This window comes from Elaeis guineensis, chromosome 8, assembly GCF_000442705.2.
Source record: "Elaeis guineensis isolate ETL-2024a chromosome 8, EG11, whole genome shotgun sequence".
NCBI classification, from domain to species: Eukaryota; Viridiplantae; Streptophyta; class Magnoliopsida; order Arecales; family Arecaceae; genus Elaeis; species Elaeis guineensis.
In genome coordinates, this window is record NC_026000.2 from 136,295,005 (window position 1) to 136,309,441 (window position 14,437).

Genomic DNA, 14,437 nt, shown 5'->3' on the forward strand with positions numbered 1-14,437 from the left:
CTGTGGTGTAGAAAATTCGACGTAGAGCATACCGTTTCATCCGATTAAATTACGTAATCATCATTTTTCAATGTGCATTTAATGTTTATTTAATGCACACTGTTTTATTTTTTCGTTTGAAATTTTGAATGATGAAAATATTTTTTTTCTTTCGAAAAAATTATGACATCTTTTGTGGATATTATGGTATCCTGTGTTAAAATTATGATTTTCTACACAGAATGTTATAATTTTTTCGTAGGATATTATAAAGATGAAAGGGTATTTTTGTCATTAAAAAAATATGATAACTTTTTCAATAACAAAAATGTCTTTCTCTCTTTATGACATTCTATATAAAAAGTCATAATTTTAACCGGATGTTATAATATCCGTACAGAATATCATAATTTTATCGGAAGGAAAGGATATTTTTATTATTCAAAATTTTAAATAAAAAAATAGAACTACGTTAAATACGCGTTGAAAAGTAGTGGCCATGTAATTCAATAAGATGAAGTAGTGCGTTTTATGTCAGATTTTTACACTGTAACGGTGTACAAAGAATGTTGGTTATGTAAAATAGATTAGGAGGGGTTCTAAACTCATTCATTCGCTGTACCCATTCTACTCCACTCAGATCAAAACTGAGACACTTGCATAACGAGGACTATGCTTATCAGGGTTGAGGTAATAGATGTCTATTTCCGTATATACCATTTCTTCAGTTGATGTTATAACGACCTAGTGATCCAGGAGAGGTGGGAATGTGATCTATTTGCTTCTATAGATAGATAAAACCTATGAACCTAGGATCCCTTGCATGCATTTTTCTTCCAGCATGACCCCGTTTTGGGACAACTTCTCCCCTGGCAAAATAACTTCGATCAACTTCTTTGAAGCACAGAGTGGTCATATAAAGTACCATCATCAGGAAATAACTGTTCATTAAAAGAGATTTATATAACTCTCCTTCTAGGCATTTACATCTCTTTGATCCAAGGATGGATTCAAGTTAACCATGTAATTATTGAGATTTCTAAACAAATATGTGAAAGAATTTCCCTGTAAATACATGAGTGGCAAGGGTGCGTATAAAAATTGCTATTTTCTAAGTGATCAGGTGTCCTTGGGTGTCGTTCGTTTGTTCTTCCTTTTTTCTAATGAAACAGTATAAGAATAAGAAATCATCCGAAAGGAGGGTGTCATACCTAGCAAGATGAGGTCCCACAAGGTTGGGTGCATTAAGTTTTTTAATTTCTTTGCCAAAGGCTGAGCTTGTGCTTTAAGCTCTGGAAAAGGATACACCACTGGCATCCTGTCTAGCAAATAGCAATTTCCTTTGAGGCTGAAAATTTTGGTTTCCTGAGCTGAAGTTCGTCCCTGCACTGCGAGTGCCTGGAAACGCCAGTGATCGGGGTGATGATATTCTCAAAAAAATAAAAGAATAAAGATACGATGGGTGCATTTGATGATGGGAAATGACTAGGAAAGTATCAGTATCTTTTACTATTTTATTTACTCAAAAAATATTTTCATTTTGATAAACATAAAATTCTAAAACCTTATCTAAAAGAAAATGGTCATCGAATTGGATGGACTTAAATTGGCCATCGGTGTCTGAAAAATGGCCCATAATTTAATTGAATTCGAAAACAAACGTTTTCAGCTGCGCACTTGCAATATCAATGCCAGCATATGTGCCAAAAGTGCGATATAAGGAGAATAAGATACCAATATTTAAAGATCATAATGAGATTCACTATGTTAGAAACGAAGCAAGTGAGAGACGCAATTTTTGGGTCAAAAATATCGAACATTCTAATACAAGAGATTCTAGTTTTACATTGTATGTGCAAACATGCGATTTTGTAACTAAAAAAGTCACATGAGAGATGGAAACTACATAGCAGCTACTTCTTATTAGAAGTTTGTTATCGTGTTAGTTCCACCCTAAGCTACATAGTTTTGGATGCAAAGTTATATTTGTAGATTTTTATTCATTCTCTACAAGTGTTTATTTCTGATGCAACCATTTGTGTCCTCTTAAGACTGCAACAGAGGTGTTATTAAGAATGTAACAGGACTTCCCCCTTTATTTACCAAGAAAAAAAAAAAGTACCAAAACAGCTCCTGTAAATCTTCAATTTATTCGCAAGAAACATATACATTCACAACAATATATTGACCATAGCAAGAATTAAAATTTACAAAAACCCCTGCTCAGAAGCAGCCCAATATATCATCTTAGCAGACTCTAATTTCATAAAATAATCTCGTCTTCTTTTGCCCATTCTTACTCTTCAGAATCATTGACGTTTTCTTTTTTCAAAACAAGTTGATCAACTTCATTCTAGGCTCTTATATGCTACTACCACAAATTCTAATTGAACTGCTGATGATACTGTAGTTCATCATCAGGATGAATCAATGCTAAAGATTCGCTAAACATTGTCTACATCAGTTGGCAAATTGGATTTGAAATCAGGTTTTTTTTTGCACCGTCTTCCTCACGGACTCACCAGTCCAACCAAGACAAGTCGGAAGAAACATACAGGTGGATGATCACAATGAGATGGCCTTTAATAAAAGAGTTTTAAGTATTGATGCATTTTCTTACTAAACAAGCACCCTAAATCATATCTTGAATGAAAGAGTTAGGGACTAACACCATCAAATGGCAGCAATTACCAACAACTTCAGATGCTCTGGCATGCATTTCCTTGTGGCAGATGGGCGCTTCCCAGCACATTCTATTTGCACGCATAAAGCAAATCCACTTAACTCTACAAACCGTCTAACAACTAAATATAAAGAGAGGCCTTTCATTCACACACCATTGAGTACCGGTAATATATTCGCCTCCAGCATCCTCTACAAAATAGTGCCCATGAAAATAAAACAAGATTTTTGCACAGATCATACACATAAAGAGGCACTAAATCATCTCATTGAAGTTTCTCACGACTCATTACCAAGCAAGATAGAAGAATAGAAAAGAAAAAGTGACTCCAGTTTGTGCAAGCAGTTTGATCTCTGCACTGTACAGTTCTACATGACCAACAATAACGGAAGAGCAACCTCACCAGAAAATGTTCACTTATCTGTGACTACCTTCACTATCAACAATTACCTCTTCCGCCTTTTGGATTCAACCTACAAATGGCAAACCGTATTAACATAAAGAAAAAAAATAATGAACAGTTAAATAGAGTTCAGTAACAATATCGAGAATCTATTACCATTTCTCAAAGTAGTCTACATTCTCCGGTTACCATGGACTAACCAGACTGGAGAGAGACTTTGGAAGTTCAGAATCCAATATAACAGCTCAAGAGGTCCATGTGTCATTAAATCCTTAGTGCAAACAAAAGGACATCTAGAATTTGCCCAAAGAAGAACAACATTACAGCAGAAAACAAGTAACCTGAGTTTCATAGTTCTACGCTTAGTATAATTAATGGAAGGCAGATTGAAGTTTATTTAAGGAAAGAAAAGTGCAAGCAGTATGACACACCAGCAAGATTTTACTCAAGCGACTTAACATGGACATGTTCACATGCACGTACATAGATAAAGCTTTAATTGCAAAAATGCATGATGGGTCATTTAAGTTGATGGCTTACACCATTTGTTGCATTTTACATAGCCAAAGATATCTCATATTCATGATCAAAATTCAAGCTGATTGGATCATTTCCAACCACGTTAAATTATGCATTCTATTTCTTGGAATCTGTTCATTTAGGTATCGCTTGATGCATAGGTCAAGGCTCCCAGCCATATGGATACTAGTTGGTGGCACTTAGGGCATTGTAGTTTGTGATGCAAAATGAGTTTCTGTGTATAACCCATGCATCCTAGGAACAGCAACTAGTTTTCCTTCCATCAGCCACTTCAGAATTCAATTGTCACTCAAGGCTTTCAAACACAATTCAATACTCTGCTTTCCCAAAACCATACTGTCCAAGTACACAAAAATATGCCAGGAAATATGCATATTTACGTATGTATTTCTGTTACCACAAACTCTAAAACTTGAACAAAGAGTCATCTTTATAGACAGATTTAGCTCTAAAATATTATAAAGCACTTAGGATATGCTAGGGAAAGACATAGGCATTACTCTCACCTTAGGCTCAGAAGGTGGTGTGACAGGAAAAACATTCAAAGATCTCTTGGCATCATCCTCGGTGGAACAATCTGAACATAGAAAGTGGTCCAATTTTTTAGCTTGCTCGATGGTCATGCCCATACATGATGGATGAAACCTGCACACAAAAGGATGCACATAATATACATCAAATGAATATGTGAACTTGACGATACCAAAAAAAAAAAAAAAACAGTGAAATTGTTAATTCTATCTAGTTTATCCATCTCTATACTAATTGCAAATATCTGCAAAAATAAAAGAACCGACTGAACAGTGAGCTTTGAAAATAATGAACAAATATTTAACAATTTTTAAAAATAATGCAAAAATGATTTAACTTTAGAAAAGTATTCATTATAACATAATAAAGTGAAAAAAAAATGAAATAGCATACTGATCAAGAGCTTCCATAATAGCAGCACAACAGAAGCACTACAATTCAAAGGATTACAATGACCTTTGACATGATACATCAAATAAAAGTGTCAAGTTTCAGCAAATGGAGAAATTGATCGATGGAGAAGTACACTAAGCCCCTAGAAATATGAGCAGAACAAAACTAATAATTCCTAATGGCATATCTTTATACCAAGGGCTTATGAGTTCATGAACCTGAAAGGCTCTGCGATGTTTTTGGAATTCAAGGTAAAATAAAGTCGACATCTATCATTCAATAGCTAATGCATGTGTAAAATTAGTAGTTAAGTCTGGTCATTTTATTTTCCAAAAAAAAAGAAAGAAAACAAACCTAAGGAAAAAGATTGTGGTATTACTAGTTCTATTGTATGTTAGGAGGTTTTGTTAAAATGAACTTCCATTTAGAATGTGGCAGCACTGAGGAAATGTACTTTATCTCAACACTAGCAATAACCCTGGGCACCCAAGCAAAATAGGTGACCGTTTTTCACCTTTTTTTGCATCAAGTATGTTCCTAACCATAAAGTTATAGACCCACTATTAAAATGTTTATTTTTGGTGATTTTTCATTATCTAAAGCACAACATGGAATATCATGCTATCATGGAGTACTTTAACTTTCTATACTGTGGCATGTGTTCTATCTCACTTTCTCTTCTCGTGGTCCGTATCTCCTCAAGTCCCTCCTCTGCATCTCATACCCAGAAAAGGAGGCATTTACCTATCCTATGTATTGATAATCTAAATTGAGCAACCATAGACTTTGTTCGACTATAAACAAAATTGGGACTAATTTTTAACAGTAGCCACAAAAATTTGATGCTTAGTGTCTTTATGAGGGGAGGCTGTTCCCTGGTCATCACTAAATATTATTACCATCAGCTTGCAGTGGTAGCCAACAGCCAATAGTATATGTGCACCAAAGACATTTCTATTGACAAGTTTCTAACAGCTCCTGCTAAATCTTGCAACTAATAGCTGGCATACCAAACAAATAGAATTTTAGTGGCAACTTTTTTGTGTGGCTGCAAAAGGGTTTATAAACAACATTATATAGTCGAGAACTCGATATTTCACCCAGGTCACACATAACCAAGTTGAATCATTCTTCCTGAGTCCTGAGCTCTTCAAATTATACCATCACCATTTGATGAATCTTCATTAAACATATTAACTCTAGTATCTTTGACCATCAGACTGCAATGCTTAGCTGTTTTTTTTTTTTTTTAAATGCAATGATTAGTTGTTCAAAATCAAATTTCCAGTAGTCTAATATTCAATCAATCATCAGTGCAAAAGATATTTTTCATTAAATTCATTGTGACTAGCTTTTGAAACTACATTCCCACCATATCCAACTCTTTTGACCACTTCCCAATCAAGACTCTTCACATGATGAAGAGAATGATTATTTCAGAATTAAGAAAGAGAAGGAAATTTGGGCGATCAATCAGGTCCAGAGTTGATAAAAAAAGGGACAAATCTTCTCTCCAAAAACCTTTATCCACTAAGTAATCATAGGGTTCAACATGCATGGAAAAAACAGAAGTCTTATAAACAATATAATAATTTTCTCCGTATTCTTCCATATAAGCTTTCTACTTTTGTTTTGGTGACCACAGTATATACACATTAAATGACATTCGATCCAGAAACTAATTCAAAAATATGGTGAAGAAAATGGTTAAAGGGCAGCATAGTGCATGAGGCTCCCACCACTGTAAGATCCATGAAAGGCAGATGTACACAACCTTACCCGTGTAGAGAGGCTATTTCTATATTTCAAACATGTGACTTCCAGGTCATAATGGAACGATGTTACCATTGCGCCAAGGCACAGTAAAGAAAATGATACATAAAAAAATTATATGAGACTTTAAGTTGGATTCTAAATATGACATCAATGATGTCGTTTACCATGGAACAAGATAAATAGGTTATAATGCACTATATCATAGGTTGGATCATTGTTATACCAATGTCAAGAGTGATACTAATTTCTAAGATTTGAACTATATAAATTAAAATGTGCAGTAGTTGTGTCAACTGAATCGGTATATTAAAAGGTAAAACACATCTTAAAATATGTACTTAGAACATTGCACATAAGAACAAAGGGGTATCCTCTTATCAAATATCAAGTAAAAGAAGATAAGCAATTCATGTTTAAAACTATTAGAGCTAATAACTTCAAGATCAAGACAACATATTAATTTTTCACTAATTTAGTGCCTTACACTCCCTTTTAATTGTTTCTAAATTGATTGTTTCCACTTTTAGATTAAATATAAATTCCGTCCTACCCAAACATAAAGCAAGTAATCTTCATGACCTCCAAAAAAAATATTCCTTTTATATTTGGATCTCATTTGCATGAGAAATGCACAAGCACCAGGTGCAGGACCTAGAAATAAAACCCACCAAAACCCTAAAGTTTGACTTGATTCTTATCTTTCTATTCTAGATTGCATAAAGTTTAGGTCAAGCATAATCAGATTCGACTCAACAAGAAACTCACGAATACAGACTCAACAAAGACCCAATCTGAATCAAACCAAACCCTACTTTTTTCTAGATGAGAACTGACTGCAAGTTAAAGTTGAACTTTGACTGCAGCTGTCTTGCACCTCTAATAAGAGTTAACATATGAACATATATGTGCGCTCCCTTTTAATTTATTTTCAGGTCATACATAATTGAAGTGCAAGTCCAGAATCCATGCCTAAAAGGCAAACTCAATCTTCAAAGTTGTTGACGACAAAAATAATAATTTCTTAGACATATAAGTTTCATCAAATGTAAAAGTATCTAGGCTCATAAATGCTTGAATGTAATATTTGAACAACCATCCAAACCAAATAACTATAAAGAGATGACTGAAAATTTGATGCAGAAAGTCACAGTCAAAAGCCATATTAGGGAATAAAGTTAGACGTCTCTCTTACTTAAGATGCTTGGGATGCACTAAAAGGCAGGTCATGACAAATTTTGCAATACACAGCCAAAGATAGCATTCTACAACCATGCAATTCATTGGATATTCAACTTTTATGCAAGGTTTGCCGTAGGATCAGTAGCATACAAGGTGTACCATACCAGTACCAAACTAGTACACAATCTCGTACCTACCGAGACTTAGTATGCCTCACCATCTTGTACCATACCATGTACCAATCCTGTAATAGGATGGCACTGGTATGGGGTCCATTATCAAGACAATGAACCTTACTTTTAAGATTAATGCATGAACGGAGTAACAAGTTAAAAGGATATAACATGGGTTTTAGTAACTTCATTAGTTGGCACTGCAAGTTGCTCAAAGTTTCAACAGCATATGAATATCATAGGGGAAAAATATATGAACTTGTCATTTTAATGTCATTCACTCTTCTCTTTATAGGTGATTCAGTTGCATTAGCACAAAGCTGCATATGTCCATAGAAGCACTAACCATAGCCCTTACCCTTTGAGAATCTGATTTCTCACCATGCTCTTCGTATGCAGTCTGTAGATGAGGTTAGTGATTTGCAGGTTCTTTTTCTTGTCCATTAATGTCCAAGAAATTTCCAACTATTGAATTACATGGCTCTTTGTTCAGTAGTCTTTCTTAATCAGTACTTTGTACACATATCTAAGGCATATATAATGCACGTGAAGGTACAATTTATAGAGAAAATGACTAGTCCCACCTCAATGTTAATCATGTGAAACACATGGATGGGTTACCCAATCAAAGCAACTATATATGGGAGACACAAAAGTGCCGGTCCACTGGATGTACCCGGCAAAAACCAACTAAAAAATAACTCTTCTATTCATTTCACGAAATACATATCAATTTGAGCTTTACCACAAAAACATCATCAACTACATTCATGAATCCCAACAAGGGCAAATATATTGCGATAACAACAGAATAAGTTTTTGGTTCTTTATAATGCTAATTACATGAATGATAGGAGATGCTGAGCAGAGAAAACAATTTGTCATTATGACAAGAAGGAAGAAGGGTGGTGAGGGAGAAAGGTAAGGGGAGATGAGGCCACTCCTTTTCCTTCTTCATATAATTGAATTTGTCTTGAGATCATGCTGTCATGAAGCATGGAAGTGGTAAGTATGTTTGACCACGATAAAAAAAGTACCTTTCTCCAGTTCATTGACATGCATGCAAGATCTAAGGCATCATGTATAGACATATATGCATACCACATGTATGTCGACATGCATGCATGTCCACTGACCGCGTGGATGAGCCAACAAGGATGTCCCATGAAGTTGCTGTCTGCATCATGATGTTCCCTCAAGTGGCTAATAAATTTGCTATCTACTCTCACTGCAACTGCCATATGTTTGCAGTTGGAAGATCCATTTGAATTGCATCATTCAAGCTAGCTTATGACAATTTGGTCCTAAGCAGAACTGAATGAAATGCAAGGTTTCCAATCCAACTTGACCAACACATGAATCAGCTCGGATAGGCAAGTTCAAGCATAAATTTGTCACCAATCATCTGATTCTACATGATGCAAAATTAAATCAGTCAACTTATGTCATCCACAACATGTCCAATTGTATATTCCAACACTGGTAAGTCAAGAAAAGCTTGGCCTACAAGATTGTCAAACATCTAATAATTACCAAATCAAATCATTTATCAACTATACTAAGTAGTCAATATTAAAAGATTTAAATGCATGCATTTCTAGTTCTCAAGCACCGAACTCTACTTTACTCACAGATTAAGGGTGCAAAAGTATGGGCCAGTGTAACTCTCTCCTCCCAATTAACTCAAGATCTATGTTGCTTTCAAGTATATTGGTATTCACTTTTAACCTTTTGCGCATTTCACTTGTCTTTAGTCAAATGCACCAATTCAAAATAAGCATTAAATTACCTGCTTAGTTAATGCAATCCTAAGGAAAAAAAATCAAATCCAGCAGTAGCAACTATGCACATTTTCTTTAAGGCAGAAAACTTACGACAATTTTTTGGCCTGTTTATATGCCATATTGGACTCCCACTCACCAATCCAATTGTCATATGATCCTTTCCTCCTTTCTCCCAATCATCCTGTCTTTATTGTGACTCCAATGCTAAAAATTAATATAGGTACAAGGGCCCAAATATACAATCTCATACTTAACTTTGGCCCTAATTGCAACATACAAAAGTGGTACTTTTTGATTTTGTATAAAGTTTTGCTAAGCAAATCGAGAGAACCATAATATACACTTGAAATGCATTGCATGTCAATTACATACATCAGGTTCAACCAGCATCTCCCAAACACGCATCATTGCGGGGATGAAGCTTTAATTAAGGGTATTCATCTGACAACATTTAGGCGTACGTAAACCATGTACAGCTTGAACCTTAGGTTAGCCTGAGAAACCTTACTGCCGGAAGCTTCACTATGAAATCATGTCATGGCCTCAAGCCCTCAAGAGATTTCATTTCTACATGGTTAGAGGCTAAACTTTTTCCCTTCAAGTGTGTTCTTGCTTGAGATGTCTAACTACAAAGGTTAACTATTTATCCAAACACTCATAACTACAGGGAAAACAAAACAAATGAAGCATAGCCTGCCAAACTAAAAGCCAAAAGGTACAAAACTACTCATATAAAAACAGTAGCCAAGCCCACAATCCTTTACTACACAAAGTGCATGTTTGGGGGTGCATTTGTAATCGTCAAAAGTGATTTTGGATTTAAAAGCAGAACTTTGAATGTTTGACAACAACTTAAAAGTAATTCTGAATTGCGTTTAAGATTTCTCAAAACATGGTTTACATAAAGCTGACCTCCTACTTTTTGTAGACATAGTACCGCAAGCTAAATATTGTATTTGCAGAAAATTATTTTTTTATGAAAAATTACATGTTACCCTCTCAATACCCCTCATACATCTATTTTTCTCACTTCCTTGTCTGTCAGCACTTTTTCTTTCTTCAGATTAATTTCAACTCATCTCCATGCCTGATTAATCTCCTCTCATCTTCATCTACATTCCTTGCAGGATTATTAATCTCCTCTCATCTCCATCTCCCCTTTTGTCCGATTTTCTTTTCTATCAGGACTTTTTCTTTCTTCAGATTAATCACATCTCATCTCCATCCACATCTCAATTAATCTCCTCTCATCTACATCCCTGTTTCCGACTTTCAAGATTATTAATCACCTCTCATCTCTCCCTTTTGTTATCCAACTCTCTTGTCTATCACTACTCACCACTTTTTCTTTCTTCGTATTAATCTCCTCTCATCTACATCCTTTTTGCCGACTCCTTGTGAACCCCTTTTTTAATTACTCTCCTCTCATTTCCACCTCCGCTTAATGACACGAAGATAATTTCTAAAGAAAAAGAAAGTCGGTGGATAACTTAAAAAACATACAAAAAAAATAAAAAAAAATAAAATAACAAATTTTGTATCCAAAAAATTTTAAAATCACTTTATATATTTGTCCTTTTTAATCATTTTGTCGTTCAAAAGTAGCTTTTGGGTCTATTAACCAAACATACAGAAATTATTTCCACAACTTCAGAATAGTTTTAGGATATTGACAGCCAAACCAAAAACTTCTTCGTCCCAAAGCAACTTTTGACATCAAAATGCAGTTTTTACTAAAAATTTCTTTTTGGCCTAAAGCTACAACATGTCCAAACAGACCCAAAAATTGTTTCCTTATGACAGAATCAGACTTAAATACCATATTCTAATAAACCTTGTTAATTCAGTACTCCACAACCCACAATGCAGTATCAGTCATCAAAGTTTTCTGTCACCAAAAACAACGGATCTTGTTTCATACAGCACAACTCAGATCTTCCTTCTCCCAAAATTGCTTATTCAAATGAAGCCTAAAATGAAATGCTAATATCTATGATTAGACAAGGGTAACGGAAGAAAGAAAGTTAAAGTGTTAGAAACACACAAAAAAAAAAGGGCAACGCATGGTAATATATACATGCTAAGAGCAAACTCAGGTATTGCTTCATTCCTACTACTTGCAGCTACACAGGAGTAGACGTTCTGTCGGCAGCTCATCGCCATGCCATGAAGATCCTTTTCCTAAATTGAACTAACAGTAATGAGGCACTGAAAGAGAAGAAGTTAGCTTAAAATCTAGTGGAACTACTCTCATAATTAACTCCAATCCTTTTAGCAACACCACCAATGCTTTCTATCCTTAAACACTGAACGCTGCAATAAAGACATGTTATATTAAGCACAGGGAAATTAAAAATTGCCCCTGAATTAAAACATATTCTTAGTAAATCAACGATACGTTTGACAGAAATGGACATCTCAATATAGATGCTTATATTAGAAACCACGAACTGTCAATATAATCCAGTTAACATTGCCCAAACTCTTGGTCACACAAATTAAAATCACCACGGAAGTTAAAAGACAAACAAAAATAAAATAAAAATCCCCCTCAACCTCCAAAAATAGAACACCAAATCCAAGATTTGATGCATATCATCCCCGCTGTTGTTTCATCAGCTTCAACAAAGAAAAATAACTGCCATAACTTCAAAGATAAAAAGAAGAAAAAAAAAATAATCACGGGATGATAAATTTACAAAACAAATACAATAAAGAGAGGAACAGAGCGGTGGTGAGTGGTTTCACGAAGATTACCAGTCCTTGCAACCCTCACACTGGACCATGAGGTCATCCGGGTTATACGGCATCTCACACTTGCAGTACCTTCAATCCAAGAAGACAAACAGAACAGACACCCTATATGTTAAGTATCAGGATAAAATCCTATAGGCGTCGAGAGATGGATGGAGAAAAAAGGAAATGAGAGTGAGGGGGGGCTCTTACACGGCGACCCGGTCGGGAGTGAACCCCCCAGTGGCAGCGTTGTACTCGAAGCGGCAGAAGTAATCCTCGGTACCGACGTTCTCGAGCTTGGTATAATTCTTAAAGGAGTGGACGACACACTTGCCCTCGATGGTGTGGGCGCTCTGCACGTCATAGTGATCGGAGAGGAAGAGCTCCTTGGCCCCATGGAACTGGCGCCGCCCGCCGATCGACTCCTCCGGCCGGTAATACCACCGGACCCGGACGCGGACATTCCCACGGTGGTCCGCCTCGATCTTCTCCACTCTCGCCACATACGGCGGCTTATCGGAGTCCGAGGGCCGCATCAGCACGCAGTCCCCCGCTGCCCTCCAGCGATTTGCACAACCATCAATTATTCATTTCATTCCAATTGAATCCAAAGGAAAGAAAAATAGATAGTGAGGCAGATCGGCGATTACCTCGGACGACCTTGTTGGTGCCTCTGATGGTGTAGGAATCCAAATCCTTCTTCCCCGGTTTCGTCTTCGCCATTGACCGACGTTTCGCTGCTGGTAGTATGCTCTTGAAGAGAAGCCGATGAGATCTAAGGGGGTAGAGATCTGTATTAATTTATATGGACGAGGAAAAGGAGGCTTTAAGGGTGCATTCAATGTTTCATGGTGTTTTATGGGTCTCTAGAAGGCTCTATTTTGGTTGGGTTGGGAAGGGAGTGGGGGGAGGAACAAAATGGATCTTTTGGAAGTGGAGGGAGGAAGGAGGGAAGGGGTGGAGGTGGAGGTGGTGGGTGAGAGGAGGGAGGGGGATTATGAGCCCTAGAGAAGAGAGCGAGGTGGCGAAGGTGGGGCAGTGGGAGTTGTGGGAAGAAAACGGAAAGAAACCCTACCCTACCCCCCAAGGAGAGGGTAGCTGTTGTTCATCCCTATTCCGACAAGGGACAAGTGGTGTTGGCCTCACGGTGCCTTTTGCCCTGATAGGGTGCAGCATGCATCATGCATGCATCAATAGATGCATGCATACTGCATTGGTGCAGGTTGATATTTTTAAGCATGCATCCACTCATCCATCAGCAAGATCTGTGCAAATGGCCATTATCATTTAAGATGGTCCTTTTGCCTGTTTCAACTTTCCAAGGCTTCTCCCTCTCTCTCTCTCTCTCTCTCTCTCTCTCTCTCTCTATTTATATGTATATGTATGTATATATGTATGTGTGTTTGTATATATGTATATATACATATACATGTATGTATAAATATAAACCTAGCTATTACATTATATGCATCTGAATAGTTATTTTTACATAGCATACTTTTTATGTTTTGCTTCTAGTCTTCGCTACCGTAGCCACATCTTCTCTAGATACATCATTTCCAGCTTTGCATCCACTCTCTCTCTGTCTCCATCTCTCTATATACGCACATTAGTATAACTTCCAGAATTGCATCTAGTTGAATGGTGTTTATTAAATGGAAATGAGAGAAATCCTATACATTTACCAAATAAAAAAATATATTATAGAAAAGGTATTCAGATGAGAATCACACTATTCATGTCTTTTCTTATATACATTGCACATTTGCATGTGCCGAGTTCTACTGTAATAGTTAACAATAACCACTATAACAGATATTACTGCACCCGAAATAGACCTGTACGGAGACTGAGCTGGCAGATGACTGTAACTTCCTTAATTTATAACTTTGGAGGGCAGCAATAATGCCATTTTTTTTGTTTGATATTTCTAATGGAAGAATATGAGTTTTGGATGGGAATGATCACTTCACAGATGGAGGCAATCATCCAAAACAGATCGTGCGAGTTAGAGAAACTGCTATTTCTTTCTTTTATAACTTTTCCTGCTACCAACAAAGGCTTAAGATGGTAGGTTTAAGAAATGGAACAGAAAAAGGAGGCTATTATTTTATTGTTCCTCATTTAACTTTCTACTAAGGTGCAATATCAAGTTTGTTAATCGTTTATGCGTGCATGGAAAGAGTCATGCAGTCTGCTATAAGAAGGTACGTGAAACTACCATATGGAAGTAAGCATAGAGGAAGAAATCCATTTTATA

At 36.3% G+C, this 14,437-nt stretch overlaps 1 protein-coding gene across 2 annotated transcripts; it reads right to left on the reverse strand.

Moving 5' to 3' along the window:
* Positions 1 to 2,777: 2,777 nt before the first annotated feature.
* On the reverse strand, positions 2,778 to 13,305 carry LOC105049399 (chromatin remodeling protein EBS). Of its 2 annotated transcripts, XR_012143357.1 has the most exons (6): positions 12,828 to 13,305; positions 12,388 to 12,730; positions 12,199 to 12,267; positions 4,112 to 4,250; positions 3,222 to 3,358; positions 2,778 to 3,135 (listed from the first exon to the last, which is right to left on the reverse strand). XR_012143357.1 is itself a non-coding variant. In XM_010929024.3 (5 exons), the coding sequence occupies exons 1-5, from the start codon at positions 12,898 to 12,900 to the stop codon at positions 3,109 to 3,111; spliced, it is 651 nt and encodes a 216-aa protein (XP_010927326.1). In that variant the 5' UTR covers positions 12,901 to 13,303; the 3' UTR covers positions 2,778 to 3,108. The 2 variants fall into 2 exon arrangements, 1 of the variants encoding a protein (XP_010927326.1); XM_010929024.3 differs by lacking the exon at positions 3,222 to 3,358 and having other exon boundaries at positions 12,828 to 13,303.
* Between the last annotated feature and the right edge of the window lie 1,132 nt (positions 13,306 to 14,437).

Excerpts from the sequence above, each read along its gene's own strand:
- LOC105049399 (XM_010929024.3), bottom strand. The coding sequence starts at position 12,900 with ATGGCGAAGACGAAACCGGGGAAGAAGGATTTGGATTCCTACACCATC. Across the intron at positions 12,268-12,387 it reads ACTCCCGACCGGGTCGCCGT|GTACTGCAAGTGTGAGATGC; the intron begins GTAAGAGCCCCC and ends CTTGGATTGAAG. Across the intron at positions 4,251-12,198 it reads TGTGAGGGTTGCAAGGACTG|GTTTCATCCATCATGTATGG; the intron begins GTAATCTTCGTG and ends TTTTGTGTGCAG.